The sequence below is a fragment of the Rhodnius prolixus genome, unplaced genomic scaffold (assembly GCF_049639745.1).
Source record: "Rhodnius prolixus isolate KJV_2025 unplaced genomic scaffold, Rpr scaffold_6, whole genome shotgun sequence".
Taxonomy (NCBI): Eukaryota; Metazoa; Arthropoda; class Insecta; order Hemiptera; family Reduviidae; genus Rhodnius; species Rhodnius prolixus.
Genome location: NW_027411634.1, coordinates 26589805 through 26611708, shown reverse-complemented (window position 1 = coordinate 26611708; position 21904 = coordinate 26589805). Strand labels below are relative to the sequence as shown.

The window sequence follows — 21904 nt, the reverse complement described above, 5'->3', positions numbered from 1 at the left end:
TATTTGATTGGTTACATAAAAATAATAACCTTGTTCATGGCAATATTATGTCTCTATAATGACTCCAATAATGTGACAACACTTTCTTCAAATAACCCAGCAATAATTATTATAATAGTGTAGAATTACTGTTTACCACTTTAACAGTTTATTCTCTTTGGTCTAACTGTACATGGTCTAATTGAGCTTCGCAGTCATACAATTTAAATTTATTTTCAACCGTAATTTAGCACTTTTAAAATTTGTTAAGAAAATGTGCAATTTTACTTCAACTAGGGCTGTAAAAAAAGTACTACGATTGTATCTTTCTTTTAATTGAGAGCTTTCTTAGAAACACATCTTCCATATACATGTACATTTTCTCTATTTTTGTTTTTTGTTTTTCATCGTTATTGTTCTAATTTTTCGCTAATTAATGAATTTATTAACTTTATTATTAACTTTATTTATTAACTATATTATTATGAACTTTTCCCTAATAAGAAGAAAAGAATTATAACGTAAAAATTTTTATTGCGTGATTTATAGATATGTGAGTGTGTGAATAGAATGTCTGAATAAACAAAAACCTTAAAAGCACCAATATATTATTCTGTTCGACCACTTTTATGATAATAAGAATTTAAGTCAAAAGATTTGCGATTTTAGTGGACTTTTTTTTTTTAATTTTATGTGGTTTTCTGGAAAATTATTTTTGTTTTTAATAGCAATGTCTCCTAAAAGTCTCATCAAAGATCACAGATGTGCTGAGAAATCTCCTAAGATGAGAAAATCTTAGGGCAGCAAGATGAACTATAGCAAAAGATAACGAACATAATTTTCTCAAAAAAGCTTTAAACTCTTTTATTTAAAATTGTAATGTACTATGGAAAAATTTATTTCTTAGTTTTGTGAAGATGCAAATTTAAAGATCTCTCTTTTAAGCACAATAATGCACTTCTTACCACCGGACTAAATATACATACCACTAAATATTCTTACCACCGGATTAAATATAACTAAACTTTAATAAAAATCCCGACTTTTAAATCACTCTGGTGACTGGACATATTGATGTTTCATCTTTATGCAATTCAGCGCAAATTTGTTTCTATTTAAACATTTCTAATAATAATACAACAAAAATATGCGGGGAATTCAAATAATTCTGTTAACAATATTAAAACAAAAAAGTAATTCAATCGCAGTTACAAAACATGTCATTAATTTACATTTTTTAACCAATGCTGTAGAATTTATTTTTTACTTGTAAGCGGGAAAATTGTTTGTTTTTCAATTTAATTTAATAAAAAAGACAGAAAAATGAAGACAGATAGATGTTCTATTAATTGTTGCACCAAAACATAGTTATGGTTTATAATAGAAGCAGGAATCATTATATAGTAGATGACATCAATTTAATGATGGTGCCAGACCACTTAATACTCTCATTGTAAACAGTCAACATCTTATGACAATCTAATGTAGACAGATACAAGCAGTTTAAATAAATTCTTTTATTAAATTAATTACTAATTATTTGATTTATCTTGTGAAAGTTTGTGTTGTGCAATTATATGAATGATAAAATTGAAATTATAATTAATGATCAACTGGCAAATATAAATTATTATTATTTTAATTTGGCCTTCAGACATCGTATTGTTAGCTCTCCAATAATAGCACGCTGAATGATCATATCGAAGACAAATCTATGAAACAATTCAACTGTAGAGCAATATTGGTAGTCCACTTTTATTAGAGACTTTTATAAGTTAAGAAGTACCAACAATAATTTTTTATTATTTTAAAACAAAATGGGAGTTTCAACTGTAACAATTGCCTTTCTTCTTCTATCTGCTAGGTTAAAAAGTCACTTTATTTAATGAAAATCAGGCCTTGTATTATGAGAAGGATGATCGCCACAGGCAAAAAAAAAAAAGCCCAGGAAAAGACTTTGTGGGACATACTTCCCATAAGTAAGCGGTATGTTTTATTATTTCTTTGAAAAAAAAAATCCACGAGTTCTGATAAACCTTATTATTTATTATTATTATTTTTTAATTAAGCGCTTCATTATCTTTGATCATTGTTGCCCGGAGCCTTCTCAGGGCCTCCAAACAATGATACGGATCACATTGTCCATTGTCCAATCAGCTATGGAGGCTCCTAAAAAGAGAAAATGTAAGATTTGCGTGCCTTGTTTTGAACCCGGGACTTCTAGCTTACAAATCCATAATTCCGCTAACTGAGCTAATCCTTCTCTATCTATAACTATTTAATTGACGTTTGTAAGGGCAGGGTTGGAAATCTAGACGCACAGGACTCATCGCAGCGTTTTATTTGTAAACGCTATACCAATCTTTAAGCAATTTCGAGGCTGCAAATTTATTTATTTATTTGCAGTTTTTATCTTAAATTTCAGTCTATTCTTAATTTGAATTTATTTAGAAATTAAGAAGTACAAATTTGTGAACTCAAACGCGAATAGAACTTTCTAGTGAATGTTTTTAAAGTTATTATTATTATATTCTTTAATTCATGATTAGAATTTATTTGTAAAGTGCACTCTTCACAAATAAATTCAGTATTTCAAATTTCGTTGTTTGTCTACAGCACTCAGGTTGGTCATTCTTAAAAGAGTTCTTCTTAAAAATTCTGGAGCTTTTGCTGCGTACATTCTTCTCAATCTTTTTTTGGGGGAATTTTCCTTTATAACCTACAACAAAAAATATCTAGTTATTAAATTTTTTACAAGCATGACTTCCATTCTTCCCGATTCACGTTCATTTCCTCTTCCATGTCATTATCTTTGAGGCAATTACCGACCCGTTCCCCACACATATCTTTATTGTGCACTCATTTCTCTTCTATTAAAGTCTTACGTCTATGAATGTTTAGGGTGACAGGTTTACTTCCATTTTTTTTATAAACGTCCAAACAACTCATGTTGTTTTATTTCAATTTTCTACACATTATCTCTATATTTCAACGTTCTTAATCTTCTTCTTCTACAATACCCACGCTGATTGAGCCCTAGAAGTCCCATAGTAAGGTAAGTCTTAAAGTTTCACACTTTTCCATCTTACTAATTTTTTCCCCTTATATCAGTGACATATTAGCGTTACTCTTTTGAATATAGATTTGTGAATTTTCTAAGCACTTCTGAAGACTAGACCTCCAAAGATTGATCACATTCTAATTTCTTTAAAACTTTTAAAAATGGATGAGAATAGTTCATTCAGACCTAAAATCAGGATGAATTAGAATGAGATATGTAGTTAGCAGTTTTACTTGAAAAATATGCATGAAATAGAGTAGATTTCAGTGTTTCAGCTTCTTCAAATTCTAGCTTTTCTATAGTTAATTTCTATTTACTGACGTTGACCGCTAGAAGTGAGGTATCGTCACCCACTTCTGAATCCCTATTTCAGGCATATGCAAGATTTATGGTCTAGCAAGGTGCGTGTTGTAACAGTCACATATGTAGCTCATTTCTCGAAATCCTGCCCCTGAAAAACATCTATAGATTCTAAACTAGTTTCGAAACTTTCTTAGGATCTAGGATTGATTTTCATTAACACCGGGGAAAAAAAATTTAAAGTACTACATATACTACGACATAACTAAGTAAATTTTTGTGCCTTTTATGACTAAAACTAGATTCATTTTATCTTTGTAATAATATTATACAGTAACATTTTAAGTAGATAGTATCGTCTGAGACATTTTTGTCTTATTTTTCGGCCACTGCTATTTGTGACAAATGCATTTACTTGTATTTACTACCCCTATTATCAATTTTAAGTATGTTGAATTATGACTGATTAGTATGCAGTGTTAAAGCAATCCATACAGTCGGCGAGCACCACGCATGGTTTAATCAATAGTGAACCACTTTTTATAAGGACAAAACAAAATAACTTTCCACCGGCGACATGATACAAACGCGATGAGTATTACAAAGCTCCGGATGCTTGTAACGTAGTAAACGTAATATGTAAATTCATCCTTAAAAAAAAGTCAGTATAGAATCTCAAATATAAAAAATTTAAGGATAAAAATCGGATAAAAGCCTACCTTTGAGAATCTGGTGGGATATCCAGAGGCATCTCTGATCCAATTCTAGCTAATGACCTGACAAGCCTTCGCCTAGAAGGCACTCTACCCAGGACAGCAGTATCTGGACACAGTTTTTTGCCATTTTCTTGTTTTGCATCTTTAGAAGGTCGATCGTCCATCAATACCGAAAGAAGTGGTTTCTCATGTTCAAGAAACAATTTTTCGTTTTCAACACCTACAATAAATAGAAATAAAACATCTATCAGTAAGAATTCTTTATTGGGAATGAATGTTTCAAGGGTACTTCTTTAGGTAACGAACCTACAAGGAGGTTTGTTTTGCATACGATTAGGTATATGCTGCTAAATACTAGGAATTCAGTGCTTAGGAATGAGGGACTACCCAACGTTTGGCTTTCTTTTCTTTAACCTTTTTAGTGGTTACCTGAATTGAATAATCATAGTGGAGAGATGTGGAAGCTGTGACGACTTCGACCTGTGCAAAACGCTATTAATTAACAAGAAAAATAAATGAAGTTATTAACATTGTTCAATATGAAGTCTGAGTTATCTGTCTACTGAGAATACTACATTATTACAAAACAATGTTCTGGTCACGTAAGCTAATAAGGGTAAATTTCAAATAAAAGATTTTAAAAACCTCAGAAACTGAGAAACTAGAATCAAAGAAATAAGATAAAATTTATAAGTAATCTTTTGATAATAATTGGTTTATAACCGGTTTGTACCGTGTTTACAAAGCTCTCAATAACTTAGTGACTACGTTGACAATGTAAAACTGTACAAATCTTCTTGATGAAAAGTGCCTTTCAAAAATTTGTATTTGTTTAAAGTATAATTAAGGTTAATTACCAATTTTTAAATAATATTCTTCAAAATGACATCGAATATTATTTTAAAAAGTTAATGAAATTGTTTGTTTTTACTCCACATTATTGAATATTTATACATTGTGTTGAAAAATAACAACAGCTTTTACGTGGTAAGATTTATGAAGAACATACTCTGCAAAGTGTTGATAATTGGACAACTATTTTTTTAATCATTATTTCAGAAGAATGCTAGTAAAGAAGAAAATGTAATCTGCCTTTAGCAAATGAATAATTTTAATTTTTGTTAATAGAAAATTAACAATCAATTAATGAGCTTCAAACAGCATCAGACGTGACCAAGCTTTTTAATCCAATGAAACCTTAAGTGAAGCGTGAAGCGTGCCCTTTTTGCAGAAGCATAGCTTAGGTGTTTAATACTTATTGAACGATTTGGTTCAATTATTTTAACTCAAAAACTACAATAACAGGATTCAAGAAAAAAATTATTAATAATAATAAGGGCAGAGAAAATATAAAAAAAGTAAAAAAAATTGTTGAAAATGTGGTTAGGAACGCAGTGCAGGACTATATCGCAGATTTTATTCTTCATTGTATGCATGTTAATTGTATCTCTGACACGTTTCGGATTTGTAAAACTATCTCTGAAACCAGTCAGGAATACAATCAGCATATCAGCTATGACGGATAAATTCAGCGATAGCATTGGAAGTAATGAGCACAGTGGTACATTGGAAGTCATGAGCACAGTGGTGCATTGGACTCCCACACGGAATTTCGGGCTCTCTTCATAGGAGCCTCTTAAAACTCTGTCAGTTTCAAGAAAACATTATGTGATGGCCGGCAGTGCTCTATAAAGCTCTATTATAGCTGTTGACGCGCTTTAATTAAATATTAATAATAATAGTAACAGAATGAATCAAAATAATTATTTCTGTAAGAAGAATCCCTCACTTCTGCACAGATTTACACTAAAAACCATTTGAAAAGTGGTTTATCCCTTTTGTATAGGCAAAAACATGAGCTCAATGTCACACCTCGTGGATTCACTTAATACTAGTCATGGACTAAACATGAGCGTTCGTCAAAGGGAGCAGTTTTTATTTAGTATCTTGTAAAAATGGATGCGTTATATTATAACGGGTGAGTTTTCCGTTGTAATGGTTGTGTGTTCTTTAAAGTAATAACTGATGATACGAGTTCACACGAGTATATGATGTTCATTATTTTGACTGAGTTTTCCCATAACTCAATGTTGAAAAGATCAGCAAGAGAGTGATTTTAGTTGCTACACTCTAATCTATAATTTAAAATCTATAATTTACTAGATTTCTTGATTAGAGGCGAATCCTGAAACTGGTCGACGATTATGTAAAAAGCAGAATGCGTTCATGGCAGTTTCAAGCTGCCAATATTGACTTCTATATATCCCTGCAATATTGGTAGAAAGAAACATAAATCAGTATTAATTTGAAAATAAAAATACATTACTGATAAAAACTTACTTGGAAATGATACGGACGGGACTTTCTCCACAGGTGACTGGTTTCCCGGTGATACTTCAGTAGGAGTTTGAAAAGAAAGGGAGGTATCCGATGATGAGTTCTTAATTGGTGATCCTGGAGTTACATCCGGCGGTGTTTTAAATGGAGTTTCCGGTGATAGTGGTTGCGGTGTCCTTAACGTGATAATTGGTTCTAGATCAGGATCAGAAGAGTATGAGATGGTGACCAACTGGCTTAGCGTATCCTGCAGTGTGTTAAATGTGGGCGATGGTATACGCAACTCCGAGCCAAGGCCTGAATCCTGTACACGCGGTGGTTCTGTTATTGTATCTGCAATTACCTGTAAAATTGCTTTCACTCATTTATTTGTTTGTTTTTTCTTTAAAATTTGCAACTGAATAGTCTGGAATGTTCACTAGCTGCGAGAGTTTCTACAATCATCTCCTGCTTGTATTGCTGTCCAATATGGGCAACTTGGGTGCTGTTAGTGGCTAACATGATGCAGGTATAACACCTCAAAGAAAGAGACTCAGAAATCACTGACCAATTAAAAACTTAATATTTTTCTCATACGGAATACAAATAGTTACACAAACATGTGTCACTAGCAAAAAAATCCAATCTTCGCTTGTATTTTACCTCCGATGAGAAAGGTTTAGATAGGAAACCTTCATTTGAATGCAGTCGAAATTAAAATGTAACCTCTCTCTCAAACATTTTATGGTAGTATTTCAAAAACGAGATCCCGCAAGGATTATTTGCTAGATTTCTACAAACAATGCACCAGAGTAAGTTTCGTTGCAGTTGAAGAATTATACCCATGAAGAAGCTGTTTATAAAGCTATCTTCCGGTTACTTTTACAAGTAAAAAAAATAAAACATTGTACACTTCACACAGAAAGAAGTGATAATTTAAGTTTTTTTAAAAAACAGATTCTTAATGAGAATTCTTCACATTTCTTAGCAATTTCTTATTGCTGAATAACTGCGCCGTAAAAATCGGATTAGCCTGAAATTTGTTATTCAATGAACATACTACTATTTTTCCATATTTTAAACTTTTTTGTAATCTAAAAAGAACAATAAGCCGAGATAATTCCACAAATAAAAATAAAATAATGCTAACCTCCACCTGCAATGGGCGTCGAGTACTCCTAGAAGTTGTAGGATCGCTGAGTTGTCGAAAAACATTATGGCTTCCTTCACCTGGCAACAGATATGATTCAAAAGAATGTGCCTGATGATCTGGATATTTGGTAGGTGCTAGCCTATTTCCAGGTGGTGAATCATCGCCAGCATTCTCTTCTTCTGGGAGTACAGATAATTTTCTGCAAGATCTAAAAAACAAAAAAAAAATATTGAAATTAATAAGTGAAGCTTTTAATTAATAAAAATTTAAGTGATGATTCACAATTTATTCAGGTTATCCTCCCAGCCAAACAGAAAGAACCTGAACATCCTGTCCGATTCTTTTACCCATCATACATGAAATAATTGTGGAACTTTCCGTTGTTTACAATTTCTTCTAAAATGGTGGCTTGCATTGAAATTTTTCTTTAAACTTTAACGTAGAATATTTACTTACTTTCTACGAATTTAAGGGTTGAAAGTAAAGTAAATTGTAGACTCTTCTTTACAATTCAATTTTAGAATACACTTGATTTTAGCACCATTTATTCCTATCATCAAGTATTTTGGAAGTCCATAATCGTTTCTTAATTGATTTTTCGTTTGTTTTCAACAATCCCCTTGATAAATAACCCAACTTGATCGACTTTTTCTTTCAGGAACGGAGAATTTAGGTTGAGCTGGGAAGCTGTTTGGTCCAGTTCATGTGCCTTCTCAATGCACATATGACATGCTTTTAACCAGAATATAGAGAATGCTACCACCTTGGAACGAGTCTGAATAAAGTCCAACACTATAAACTATAATATTGCTCCTCTTGAGGAGATCTCATTCTTCAAGCATTGAATGTCAACTACATTTTTCAGTCAAAAATTGGAGAAGGCATTATAATAAGCAGGTTATTTTATTTAAGTTGACATAATTTCAAATTCAGGTTTACAGAATGTTTATTACTTTTCTGTAAATTAAATAACAATAACTGGCAAGGGCAGACTATTTTATGACGTTTACATGTTCTCTCTACCAGTAAAAATTTACATAATAAAAAAAATAAATAAATGTAAAACAATACTATACCACTGTAAAATGTTGGTTTATTTTAATGATTAACCAACTGTTAATGTGTCAATGGTAAGTTAAGGTAATAACTATTTAACCTTCAAAATAACAGCGGTCTGTCACTTATTTATATTGTATCACTCAATTTAAGTGGGAAATTATACAAATATCTTCTTCTTTTTTTTTCTTTTTTAAAAATTTATTAGTTAAGTTACACCAGCGCTAGATACGCCATAAGTAACAATGACAATAACTGACACCACTACAAACTCACTAACTGAGGGGAGAAGTTACCCAGTGATTAAACTCCCTAAGTCGTCTCCAGGAATAGTTACTCTCTTCAGAAGAGAGAAAATCGCGAGGCCACTGTCGTTTTAATCGTCTAGGAGGATGATCTGAAAGGTGATGAGATGATAAATGGCGGACAAGAGAATTGGAATGAGAGTACAAGTTCTGATGAAAACTTTAATAGCGAGTTCGTGCAATTTGTCCAATAAACGGAATTTCCAGGTCTGTGTGGATGGTTTGATTTGAAACGTAAAATGGAGCGTTATAGTGCGAAGAATTTTAGACTGAAGAGATTGAATTCATTCACATTCGTTCAACCCCACAGGTCAATACCGTACGTCCAGGCGGGTTTTAGTATAGAAATATAAATCAATCGTTTGTTATTAAGTGAAAGTTTTGAACGTTGGTCTAGTAGTCTTTTAAGTAGTCGATAACGCCTTACAAATATTTAAATGTTTATTTTTATTTAAATGCCTTAGGAATTAGAATTTCATTCAGCAATATAATAACTATCTTATTCGCATCATTCAATCGCTACAAAAACATGTTTTTCCCGGCCTGTTATTTTGTTATTTTTTTCATATTATTAAATTATTTTTTGTTCTCAAATCTAAGCGGTGGTTTTTAAAAAGTAAGGAGAGTTAAAAAGTAAAATAAAATAAATGAAGAATAAGCCTAAAGGGTCTCACTACATGACAATTATTTATCTATTCGTAATTCATGGCCAGAAAATTTAAATGCACTTCCCTTCAACTATAATCAAGTGACAACGCACACACAATTTTAGTTTAAGGAAATTAGTAAATGAGAATTGCAGTAATTACTGTAAGAATTGCTGCAAGAATGTTTCAGTATTGACTGAGTATTTCACACCAAATTCGCAAATTGAAGTTTTATCGTAGCGTTTTACCTTTACTATTTTTAAAATATTTTGATATTATTAAGAAAAAAAACAAAAAAAATCAGTCTTTATGCATAACGTATTATGAAAAATTATTTTATCATTAAAAATTTTATCACAAAATAACCACAAGAGCTACTGGGAGGAACATCCCTGCACATCTTGACCTCAAACTGGGCATTAAAACGCCCCTATCGATGGGCTGTACAAAAACAATATTATGTATCTTTGAAAACACAGGGCTTGCGAGTCCTCATAGCCATTGGTTAACTTTATTAACCGGGTGATGGATCAATAAATCCATTAGCAAAAATCAAATCAGCAAAGAATTGTTTCTTAAAATAGAACGTGATAAATTCTCCTCTTGGAAGAAACATTGCAAAAGAAAAAAAAAGTTATTCCACCTTTGATTTGTATTGTATTGTATTTATTGCTTAAAAAGACTTGGTTTTATAGCAAGAGTTTGTCAAAAATGATTTAAACATGGCTTTATATTTTATACTTTACATATATTTTAGCTTCTATTCATAGCTTATTTGTTTAGTATTTTACAACTGTGCGGACTATTGTCGACTTTCTCAAAAAAAATGAAAATAAAAATTAAAAAAAAAATAAAATAAAACATAAAGAAATATGAAAATACAAACAGCCTTTGTCGTTGCAATCTGACGCCTTTAGCATCTTAACATCTGTAGGACTTGAAGGGTTTTGTGCGGAATATACGATCTGTTACGTTTTGTACTGAATATAGTACCAGTTGCGTAAGAGTTAGTAAAAGAAAGATTTGTATTAGTGTATTTCTGGACAAGTCCAGATAAGAGGCTTGGAGGCTTCATTTATAAAACCTAGGATACGAGATCTACCAGAAGGAATTTTATTCTTTTCTCAAATTGAAAATTACTTTTTGGTTCCTGAATACATACCTGTATATATCCAAATCTATTCCACTCAAAGGTTCCAAAGGGTTACCCACTCGCAGTTGGTCTTTGCAGCCCTGTAAATATAAATTTATTATTATTATTATTATTTTATACATTTCCTCTTCTGCCTAAGACTGGATAAATGTAAAATTTCTTAATGTTGTAATTTGCAATTTAATTATTTTCACGTACGTATTGTATCTAGTAAAAACAGTTTTGTACACATTTCTGCATCTTTTTACTGGGATCTCAAATTTAACTTCTAATTATGTTGTTAATATAACAATAATTATGTTAAATGTTTCTTATGGCCATCTATAAGGGCAGTAACTTCAAGTAAGAGCAAATACTTAAAATAAAGAGTATGAAACAATTGAATCCGTTATGTTTATTACTAACATCGTCGTTACTTACTTTTTAATTAAAAATTCTAAAACAAAAGAAGACAAGCAAGTTATTTAAAGAAGTATTTACTAGTTCATTGAGAATCTCTTTTATTAACACATGTCAATTAAAAAATAATGGAATAGATTAATTAAGTAATTAGCACTAGCAATAAAGTGGTAATGAAGATCATTATTAATAAAACTATGCGTTAATGTTACTAATGACTTAAATTACTATTAGGGTCAGGAATACTTGACACTAATAATTTATACATATGAATCAAGAATAGCATTTAATAATGCATTACCTTGTTTCATTAAAATGCAACTGATTATTAAGTACATTAGTTTTCCAAGAAGAAAAATGAATGGAATTTTTTCCTTATAAAATGTAGGACCAGAATTTCAAAGAAATCTTAGTTTTACATGGCCGTAATTACACCTTGATTACCTGAGCAAATGAATGTTTGTTTTTAAGATACTTTGTTCAGTTCTTCACTAATTCGTCTATTTCATACACACGCAATCATCTTGGTGAAATTAAAGAATCTGGCAAGTAAAGGATCGGATTTTTATTTTCGGACTGACTTTTAGAATGAAGTCAAAAAAGGTGAGAAACAGATATGGTTCGGATTTCATTTAAATCCATTCGATTATTCAATTAATAACTGTTCATTCAGTCTAATAATAACACAAAAGGGAAATTTAACGCACCTTGAGATCTAAGTGGCTTCCAATTGGTGGCAAAAAATATTCCGCATCATTTACGTATTGATGTTTCGGAACATCAATGAATTCTGAAAAAAATTAAAAAACAAAATGGATCATTTATTAAAAAGGTTATTCAAACAAATTAATACCTAAATTTTATTTTATAATCCATAAATGTTTGGAAGCCTGCAATTAAAAATACTGCTAATATGAGCGTTAGTTACTAATGAATTGCATTAAAGATGTGAGAAAGAGTAGAAGATTTCATAAATTTGGGAATGTAATGTAAAAAGAAGTATTCTGCCTCGAAAGCCTGGCGTAAGTTTATAAAGTGAAAGGGGAAGGGATAATCTGGTAATCTTAAGGCAATATGATGTATGTATATAAGTTTGACGTTAGAGAAAATAGTGGTAAATTCAAATAAAAGAAAATAGCAATCACAGGAGCAAATTGGTACTGACGTAGAATCTCAAAAGATTGAACACATTGGAATGGCCCACTTGATTCTAGTGGCAATCTTTTTTAGTTCTGCAACCCGCTAGAAAGTGTAATCTCTTTCGATTCGCTAGTTTTATCCAGCTTTTAAGCTTAATGAATCAAAGGATTGTCAGAAACTTCACTTCACTTGCAAGGCGACTGCAAACACTTTCATCGGTAAAGGATCAGAAATATTTTCGGAAAGGGATCAAAATTAATTTTGTAAACTTAAAACGTCGATTTTTAATATCACAATCATTTTTAAGACCCAAAAATTCCAGATATCTAAGAGAGAAAGAAAAGTCAAGCAATAGGCATCAAAAACAATCTAAAAGGTGAATTTTCCACTTACGAATGTTTAGGCGCTTAGGAGCCAAATGTTAGTTAATAAATTTATTTTTGTTTTACTCTTAAAGAAAATATGAACATAATAATATGAAAATACAAAGGGTCGCCAAAACACACCCTTCTACTATTCATGTTTAAATCTCTTACCACTTCTTTCAGTCTGAAAGATTCTGCCTTTCTCCTATCATCTAAATTTTATTAATTGTTTAAGAAAAAATAATTTGTTATTCACCATTTTATCGAAATTGTTTCATTCTGTTGCACTGATTGTTACTTATAAACAGTAAAATGCCAAAATCTTATTGCAGTTAAAAGTTAAACTAAATTGGATAAAGAAATAAGTATATTACCAGTTTGTACGGCAATATTTGCTGTATGAACAATTGCAGGGCAAGAACTTGTCAAGTGAATCCATTCTTTATCTCTTGCTGTAGACGAAACATTCTCTAATGACCTTTATGAAAATAAAACAATGTTTTACCATAATAATGAACATTTTAAAAACAACACTATTCATTTCAAGGCAGGAGTTACAGATGTTCCGAGAGGAAAAAATTTGTTAGGGCAACCAACTATCCACGAACAGAGGAATTACGCTAGGGTGCCCAGGACAGCATTTTTTTATCCAAGCTTAGGAATTTCTTCAATAACTATCTTCTTATCTGGCCAATGCTCTCCTCTAGATTATACTGGATTCATACATTTTTTAGTTTTTACCTTTAAGATTTTTTTTTTTCATTTTTTAGGAATTTACAATCTGTAGGTGCAATAATTAAATGACGTTGAGAGGAACAAGCCGCGGAGAATGGGAGGAGAAAAACTACCTGAACGTAAACGTGAACTCGTGGCACTGGAGGAAGTCTGCACATTTAGAGCAGCGAAAGCGTGCATTATATTATGGTAGCTATAACATTTTGTACGTAAGAGAAGTTGAGATCAGAATGAAAATTAAGGTTTGTTTTAAAAAGAAGCATCTAATATCAGACAGAATAACTTTTATTGGAATGTCGTAATGGATCTTAGCTTATCGATTTAGCTGAACTCCTTTACTTGCTGTACTTAGATTTGATAATTGTACTCCACATTAGTCTCTTCAGTTCCTTTGGAAATGTAGAACATCTTTCGAGAAATTAGTAAAGAAGTTGGTCATTTAAGTCTGTGAGAAGAATCTACGTGAGTCATTTGTCTATGAAGAGTGGAAGCAGAACATCAAGTCAGCACTAGGAAAAGGATTGTTGATGAAGAATACTGGAGGGCAGAAGTGCCTTCTGGAGGAGGGTAAAGTTTGCTTGCTGGCTAGTTTCTCTATTAGATTAATTAGATCCAAGTGTGTTTGAAATTAGTGAGAAGCTGATGTTGGATCTGATTACCTATTACTAGAATTGCTGTTTCGTCTGCGTATGTACAGAATAATCTGGATGGATATCCAATGTATAAACTGTGTATGGGGCCAAAAAAGTAGGAAAAAATGGAACTCTAAACAAATAGCGATTAATAAATACTAATAGAAGTTTAAATAAGATAATGACCTTTTAGAAGATAAGAGTTCTAATAGTTTGCAGAGTCCAGCAGATAACTATTATTTAGATATTACGCTTGTAATTATTATTTTTTATATTTCTGTTATCCCTCAACAAAATGCCAGAAAGTCTAAAGTACATTATTTATTGACAACATAAACATATGTCAATAAAAGTTGAACTGTACGATAAACTGATTGGTAAATGATATTGAATAATTAAACAATGATGACGTGTAAAAATAATGGATAGTTTATTATTCAAAGAAATGTTTTAGCAATTTACTGTCTATTTGACTTTAACTCGCAATCCATTATTCAAAACGTTAAAAAAAAAAAAAAAAAAAATGACTCCTGATGTGCCCAAGAGAGGAGATCAGCGAAACATCGGGAATAACTGGGATTTTGCCATTAATGTAAATGAATTACTAAAGAATTTATTAAGACAAGCCATATTCTTGGAAGGAAAGTTACAAAACTCTTTTTATGAACTAAAACTTTTTTGAGGAATAAACGACTGTTTCTCCCGGAAGATCAAGGACACGAAAAATAGATCAAAAGAACATTATTGAAGAGAAGACTTTAGCAGACTAGGTTTATAGCCGAGTATAAGTTTGAAAAGAAGTTTAGAGGTATAGGAGTGTACGATATATTAAATATGAACTTAAACCATTTTTAAAAACTTCCTGATGATACCTAATTAAAAAATGTAGTAAAGGAAAGTTGTGGAGTGTCCAGACGTTAATATATACATATTTATACCTGTAAAATTTATATATACAGTTTGATTTATATTTTAAACATAATGACGGTGGTTACACATATTATAACCAATATCATTTTCGACTTACTTTGGCTGGGAATCTTGTAATGTTTGTGTAGTTCTATGTACCTTGTCTAAATTCTTTCTAACTGCTGATGCTTCAAGAAATGTAAATTTCTGCAACAATAAAACAAAAAGAGACGAATTTATAGTTAGAGTTTGATGTAACCAGATACTAGGAATATAATTTTTCATCATTCACATATTTAATAATAATAATAATTATTATTATTATTCTTATTATTATAATAAGAATAATAAAATGTAATTCCACCTTGATTCAAAGGAAAGTGAAAAGAGTTCTCCAGCTTGCCGTTTGGGCGCAGCATTGGTTTGAAAGTAGCCAAATGAAATAGATGTCAAGTCAAAAAGATATGTAATTATAAAATGAACTATATAAATTCATCTCCTAACTTGTTGATTTTATTAGTGAATTGACAGGGCAAAAAAAAAAAAATTAACCATTTATCATGTTTACCAAGACCTGAATTGGTTACAATTCTATACAATTACAATAAATGCATAATAAAACAATTGCCTACATAAAAATTGCAAAAATTATTAACAAAAACTAAAATAACAAAGAACTATTATCTATATAAATACTTTTAGATTAAAAAAAAAAAAAAATCATTCATCATTATTAACACATTTATTTACCAGAGACGCCAAAACAGCTTGACTATGGGTGATCTGGGATTGTAATGCTTCCAGTTCTTTTTGCACAATATTGTATTCTTTAACTTGCTTCTCATTCGGACTCTGCAAAATGTAGACTCATGCAATTTAATAAGTAATCACAATAATTGTAAAATTACTAAAAGTAATAACCGTTAGACCAAAATCTGGATCGGCTTTTTACTTAGATGCTAGTGTGGAGCTAATGGTAAAGGACGAATAATGCACGCTGGAGATAGAAATAATTTTAATGACATATGGAAAGATTCTAATCTTATGTCTAGAATCAAAGTTTATCATAGATATTAAAAGCAATACAATATCGGAAATAGGGATTATGGAGAACTCCTTTAAACCAAGAAAAGAATAACCCGTGGAAATTCAGTAGGCTAACCACTGAATTAATTCCTTCCATAGAAAACTGATATATGTAACAAAGAATCCTTCAAATATCAACAGTAAGATTAGGAAGTTATTATATTATTATAATCATATAAATATCCCATTAAATGAAATGAATATTTTTTCATGTCAATCTATTTAAAAATATTCTTTACAGTGATCAATCAAGAAGATGACATTCCTCGTTTCCAAGAAGGAATAGTAATATTTTTATTGCATTCTTCTTCTCCAGTTTATACAATACCCAGCGGAATGACTTCTTCTCATACACTTTACTTCGACATTGAAAGTGTATAAGGAAATTGGGAAATATTGTTTACCTATAAATCTACCTTTATCATCATTATTTATCTACTTTTTGGCTGCAAATGAACAATACTAAATTGGTTGTGAAATACTTCAAATTTATTCACTTATTATAATTTGCAATTTTCTGCGGGGGGAAAAACCAAGAAAGTAATACATATCTGAAATAATACCTGGCCTTTTTCTGCGTCTGTTTGTGCAGTCGGCTCCTTAGTGGTGGTCTGATAAAATTTCCCAGCTGCATAACTGATAACAGTCTCGCCTCCATTTTGAGAAGATGGTCTGCAACATTTGAAAAATAAAAATAAATTATAATTTTATTTTTAAAATGTTGAAGACATACCTCCGTTGTTAGAGTATAAAAATTAATGCGTTTAAATGCAAATACATAATATTGTCTCTAGGTTGCATAGTCCTTTTATCCATTGACATTAAAAAGAATCTTATTCACAAATTAAAAGAATCTGTTACCTTGGATTGTTACCAGACAAAGCACTCAAATGGAAACTTGATATATGCAGAAAATACTGGAAACAAACTGCCGCTATAAACTTCTCTAAAGAATCCTGAACAAAAGACTGCTCTCTACTGCTTTGTTAAACCCTTTTGGACTTAAGGGATTCTACCAAGAGTTGTCAGTGAACTCAATCCTCTTCAATCTTCAAACCAAAATCCTTGGACAAAACGTGATCGCTTCCTGGTATGTGTCTAATCTTACTACCATAATGAATTAAAAATTCCTTTCATCCCTCGATCTAGCGAAATTCCGTTTTGTCCAGTTTTATTACTGCATAGAAACCCATCTTTATCCGTTAATGTCTCCATTCCAACATCATTCCAGGTGACCCAAGGTTAGAATTTATCTAGAATTTGTTGAAGTTAAGAGTTAACTCAAACAATATTACATTGTCTTCCTCTTTGAACAGATCGATAGAACAAGGAAGCAAACGTTTAAAGAACCTCCATGACTTAGACTCCATTTATCTTACTTAAAAAAATATTGTGTTAAAATTTAATCAGTATTAAATTTTGTGCCAATATAGTGCAAGTTCAAGATGGAAAACAAAGAAAGGGACGCTAATAACCACTGACCAACTTTACTTCTTTTTTGCACGAAGGAGTCTAATACCACCTCTCAAACCTTCGAAATATGTTTTCACTCAAAATATATGTGAGGTTAGTTACCAATTTATATTCCAGATCTAAGAGGAATAGAAAAATTTAGATAAAAATACCTATTAAGTTAGGTATCATAAAGATACCTAGTTTAGCTTGTACCAAAGATAGCAAAGTTATAAAATTCAATTGCCAATAGGAAGAGATGATTAGAAGGAAACAGCGCAGGTCTGACGTGATAGTTATTCCATTTATTGGCAAAAAGAGATGAGAATTTTAATGATAACACCTAGCTGGTCATAAAAGTTATAACCATGAAGTTTACCCCCTCTCACACAGTTATAATATCAACAATAACGTCAATTAAATTTGAAACTGGCAATAATAAATCTTAGTAATTAATAAAAAATCAAGAACAATTTTTTTTATTACCCTATTTTGTAACGTGATGGGAACATTGTAATTTATTCAAGTTATATCTAAAAGAGGTAAATTGCCTTCTTTTCTGTGGTAGAACTATGAACTACTTTGAAATATTGGTTAAAAGAGATTGTAATAACTTAAGAAGGTGCTTGTTACGAAATTTATGAACGACATAATCCTGTGAGGAGATGGTGAAAGAAGAGATCCTTATATTTTTCTTACAGAAGGGTGTCTTTGAGTTCTATAGTTCGCTGGGCAGTTTGCTAGTTCAGACGAGCCCTAGAATTCGTCAATATATAAATTATGGCCTTATATAAAAATCATTTAAAAAAAAAGAAGTCATATTTCACACAGAAGACAATTTCGATGACTGAGCCTGTTTCTTTCACACTCCAATCCTAATATCTTTGAAAATTGTCAACGTAACATCCAAGGCTAATGTAATTCCTAACTGCTTACTTCCTACTATCTGGGATCAGTATAAGATGCCGCTGCCCTGCTAAGGGGCAATAACCAGGGATTTACGACTAATCCGAAGATATCACTGCAATATTGCTATTGACGCAGCTAAGCAATGCATATTTTAAAATATAGCTCCCCTATTCTTGTGCATTAACTTCATATCTTCTTCTTCTTCTTTAGGGAGAAATTTTTCTTGTCTTTTTTTTAACTTTTAGACTCTGCAAATTCTTGAAGTCGCTCTATGTACAAAGAGTACATAATTCACTTTTTGGACTGTCAACAGCCCACTGAGTTTATCCATAATAATGAATGCTGCGAGGACAACTAATCGCAGAAACCATACAAGTGTTTAATGAAACGCCAACTGCTGATGGAGAGTACGGCTATCGATTTGGACAGGCTGTCCTCCGTTATTCGAAATCCTCATCTGACTCGGCAGGCAGACCACAAGTACATCTTATCTCTTTAGAGGCAAAAACTCAAGTGTTCAGTACTTTTAACGCAGCCAAACTAACACCTGTAAAGTTCTTTTAAAGGGAATTGCGTGTTCTCTGAACTGAAACACAAGTATAGCTATAAAACTCAGCCTAAAAACCAGTTGGTCCATTCTCTCCATTATCTCTAATGTCAAAGTAGAGAGCCGCTCCAGACTTTCCATTTACTCTGAAATCATCTAGCATCTAAAATCATTTATACGTAAAATACAATCACAATGATTGTGTTTGACCACACAAACACACTCGAAAGAAATTTTGAAATTGATGCTGTTTTCATCGCAACAACTATAAATTACTTAATTTGAAGTCCGAATGGATATTATTTTAATTGATCTGCTTACCTTAGCTGCAAGACTAATTATCAATGGCGGCTGATGCCTAAAAAAAATCTGGGAGTTGCTATCTAATGAATGAATTAAGTTTTTACACGTCCTACTCTGAAAGGTCATTTCTAATGCTAAGTATTAGTTTATTAAGTTGAACTTTAAGGCTCCAAAAATCTCTTTGATAGAAAAGAAGATCTATTCCTCTTTCCTTATGGAAACCAAATCTTGTAATTACAGTTTTTAGAATGATTTAAAGTAATAATAGTTAGAAAACTTTGACTGTTTTAAATAAATAAGATTAGATCATAATTTGCTTAAAGTCTTACCTAAATCAAGTCGCTTAAAATGTAATGAATGACACTGCTATTGCACAGAAGAGGGAAGTAAAATTGACAAAAATATGAGTTCATATTCTTATAAGTTCACTCCAAGCAGAAATAACCTTCTCATTAATCAGTTAGTTTAGGATAAAATAAGCAAATATCCATGTTATCGCTTAAAAAAATTAAGTTGTGATTTTTAGATATGCTAGTTTGAAAATAAGAAAAATAATGTAAAACCGAGCGTGATGCAATTGAATTCCACTCACTAGCATAAAATTTGGCGGGAATTCTTTTAAAAAGTTCATCAAGTGAATTCAAACGGAATTGACGTTTTCATTATCTACGATTGGTTACAATCTCATTCCATCGAACCCACAGTTGGTTGCTTTTAGTACTGCAGCCAGACTCAGAGCAACGCTGCGGTGCCTCAGCCAGATTGAGATTGAGAAATTGAGATTGTCTTTAGTTTAGTATATTTTCTAAATCGTTCTCAAACGATGGAAATGGTGCTAAATTACATTAAAGACAATGTTGTATACGAGGGTCGTTTGAAAAGTCCGTGCAAAAATAAAAACTACTTAATTTTTTGGGGTAAACCTTTTTTATTTTTCAACATAGTCTCCTTTTAGGCTTATACACTTCGTCCAACGCTGCTCTAGTTTGTTGATCCCTTCCGAATAATAGGATTTGTCCAAGTCTGAAAAATAGCCATTCGTTTCTGCAATCACCTCCTCGTTTGAATAAAATCTTTTTCCCGCCAGCCATTTCTTCATATTGGGGAACAAATAGTAGTCCGAGGGAGCCAAGTCTGGAGAATAGGGGGGATGTGAAACGAGTTGGAACCCTATTTCCATTAATTTTGCGACCACAACTGCTGAGGTGTGAGCTGGTGCGTTGTCGTGATGGAAAAGGATTTTTTTGTGGGCCAATCGTGGGCGTTTTTCTTGCAGCTCGGTTTTCAAACGGTCCAATAACGATGAATAATATGCATCTGTAATAGGTTTTACCCTTTTCCAGATAGTCGATGAGGATTATTCCTTGCGAATCCCAAAAGACAGTCGCTATAATCTTTCCGGCCGAAGGAACGGTCTTCGCCTTTTTTCGCGCAGATTCCCCCTTGGTAACCCATTGTTTAGATTGTTCTTTGGTCTCAGGAGTGTAGAGATGTATCCATGTTTCATCCACAGTGACGCAACGACGCTTAAAGTCCTGCGGATTCTTCTGGAACAGCTGCAAACCGTCCTTGCAACACTTCACACGATTTCGTTTTTGGTCAAGCGTGAGCAATCGCGGCACCCATCTTGCGGATAGCTTTGTCATGTCCAAATGTTGATGCAAAATATTATGTACCCGTTCATTCGAGATGCCCACAGCACTAGCAATCTCACGCACCTTCACTCTTCTGTCATCCATCACCATATCATGGATTTTATCAATGATTTCTGGAGTAGTAACCTCAACAGGGCGTCCAGAACGTTCAGCGTCACTTGTGCCCATATGGCCACTCCGAAAATTTTGAAACCACTTATAAACTGTTCTAATCGAAGGTGCAGAGTCACCATAATGTTTATCAAGCTTCTCTTTAGTCTCCTGAGGCGTTTTGCCTTTCATAAAGTAGTGTTTAATCAACACACGAAATTCTTTTTCGTCCATTTTTTGAAAATCACTCGACTTCCTCGATTCAAACGAATGCCAAACACAAAGAAATAGACCGATCTGGCTGAAACTTGGTGTGTGTTCTTCCACGAGTTGCTACTAACTAAACATAACCTCGATACGCGCCAGTGGTGCTATCTCTCTGACTTTGCACGGACTTTTCAAACGACCCTCGTACAATGAATGGAATAACATCACGGTTGTACCATGTAAAATTCTGCATTTTACTTGTAATTGGAAGTGGTGCAATCTAAGGAGGAGCTGTCACTGCTAACTATTAATCGTATCACATTTTCTTCTACGTAATCAATCACGGTTTACGTTAAATAAATATCACCTACTGACAGAACAAATAATTGTAAAAAAAAAATCAATTCAAAAGCGCATTTTTTCTTTTATGGTTTCGAATACTACGCATCCTACAATATATGACAGCTTTAAGGGTACAATAGAAGTGTAAAAATGTTTTGAATAAGGGCAGGTGCTACTTGACGTTTTGAAAGTAGATGGAATACAAGGGGTTGGCAAGTCAAGTAGGGATGTTCCATTCATGTCTACTCTTCATGCAACTTTGAAGTTACCCAGCATTCTTAATAGCGAGAAGCTCCTGCCCCGAGTAATTGTAGTTCTTTATATTCTCTACCTCTCCGCATTGTACTCTCTAAGTGTGTTGAATTTTTTTTTCTCTCTTTTAAATAAATTCATTTTTTTAAAATAATCAACATTAAAACTGAACACATTTTTATAAAAATAAAAAAA

General features: G+C 32.2%; 1 protein-coding gene across 6 annotated transcripts in view; it reads right to left on the bottom strand.

Annotated features, from left to right (window-relative positions):
* LOC141461142 (uncharacterized) overlaps positions 1-21904 on the bottom strand; it is a 127745-nt gene that overhangs the window by 37517 nt on the left and 68324 nt on the right. For 5 of the 6 annotated variants that reach the window (XR_012462618.1, XR_012462617.1, XM_074141876.1 and 2 more), the window contains exons 3-11: positions 16516-16624; positions 15617-15718; positions 14985-15073; positions 12965-13068; positions 11793-11875; positions 10696-10766; positions 7523-7733; positions 6397-6736; positions 4060-4276 (exon numbers count right to left, since the gene is read on the bottom strand). Coding sequence is in view for 4 of the 6 variants with exons in the window: in XM_074141876.1 (XP_073997977.1) it covers positions 4060-4276; positions 6397-6736; positions 7523-7733; positions 10696-10766; positions 11793-11875; positions 12965-13068; positions 14985-15073; positions 15617-15718; positions 16516-16624 (1326 nt within the window). In the remaining 2 variants the exon portion in view is untranslated. The remainder of the gene's footprint in view (positions 1-4059; positions 4277-6396; positions 6737-7522; positions 7734-10695; positions 10767-11792; positions 11876-12964; positions 13069-14984; positions 15074-15616; positions 15719-16515; positions 16625-21904) is intronic. The other variant, XM_074141880.1, reaches the window with a different exon arrangement.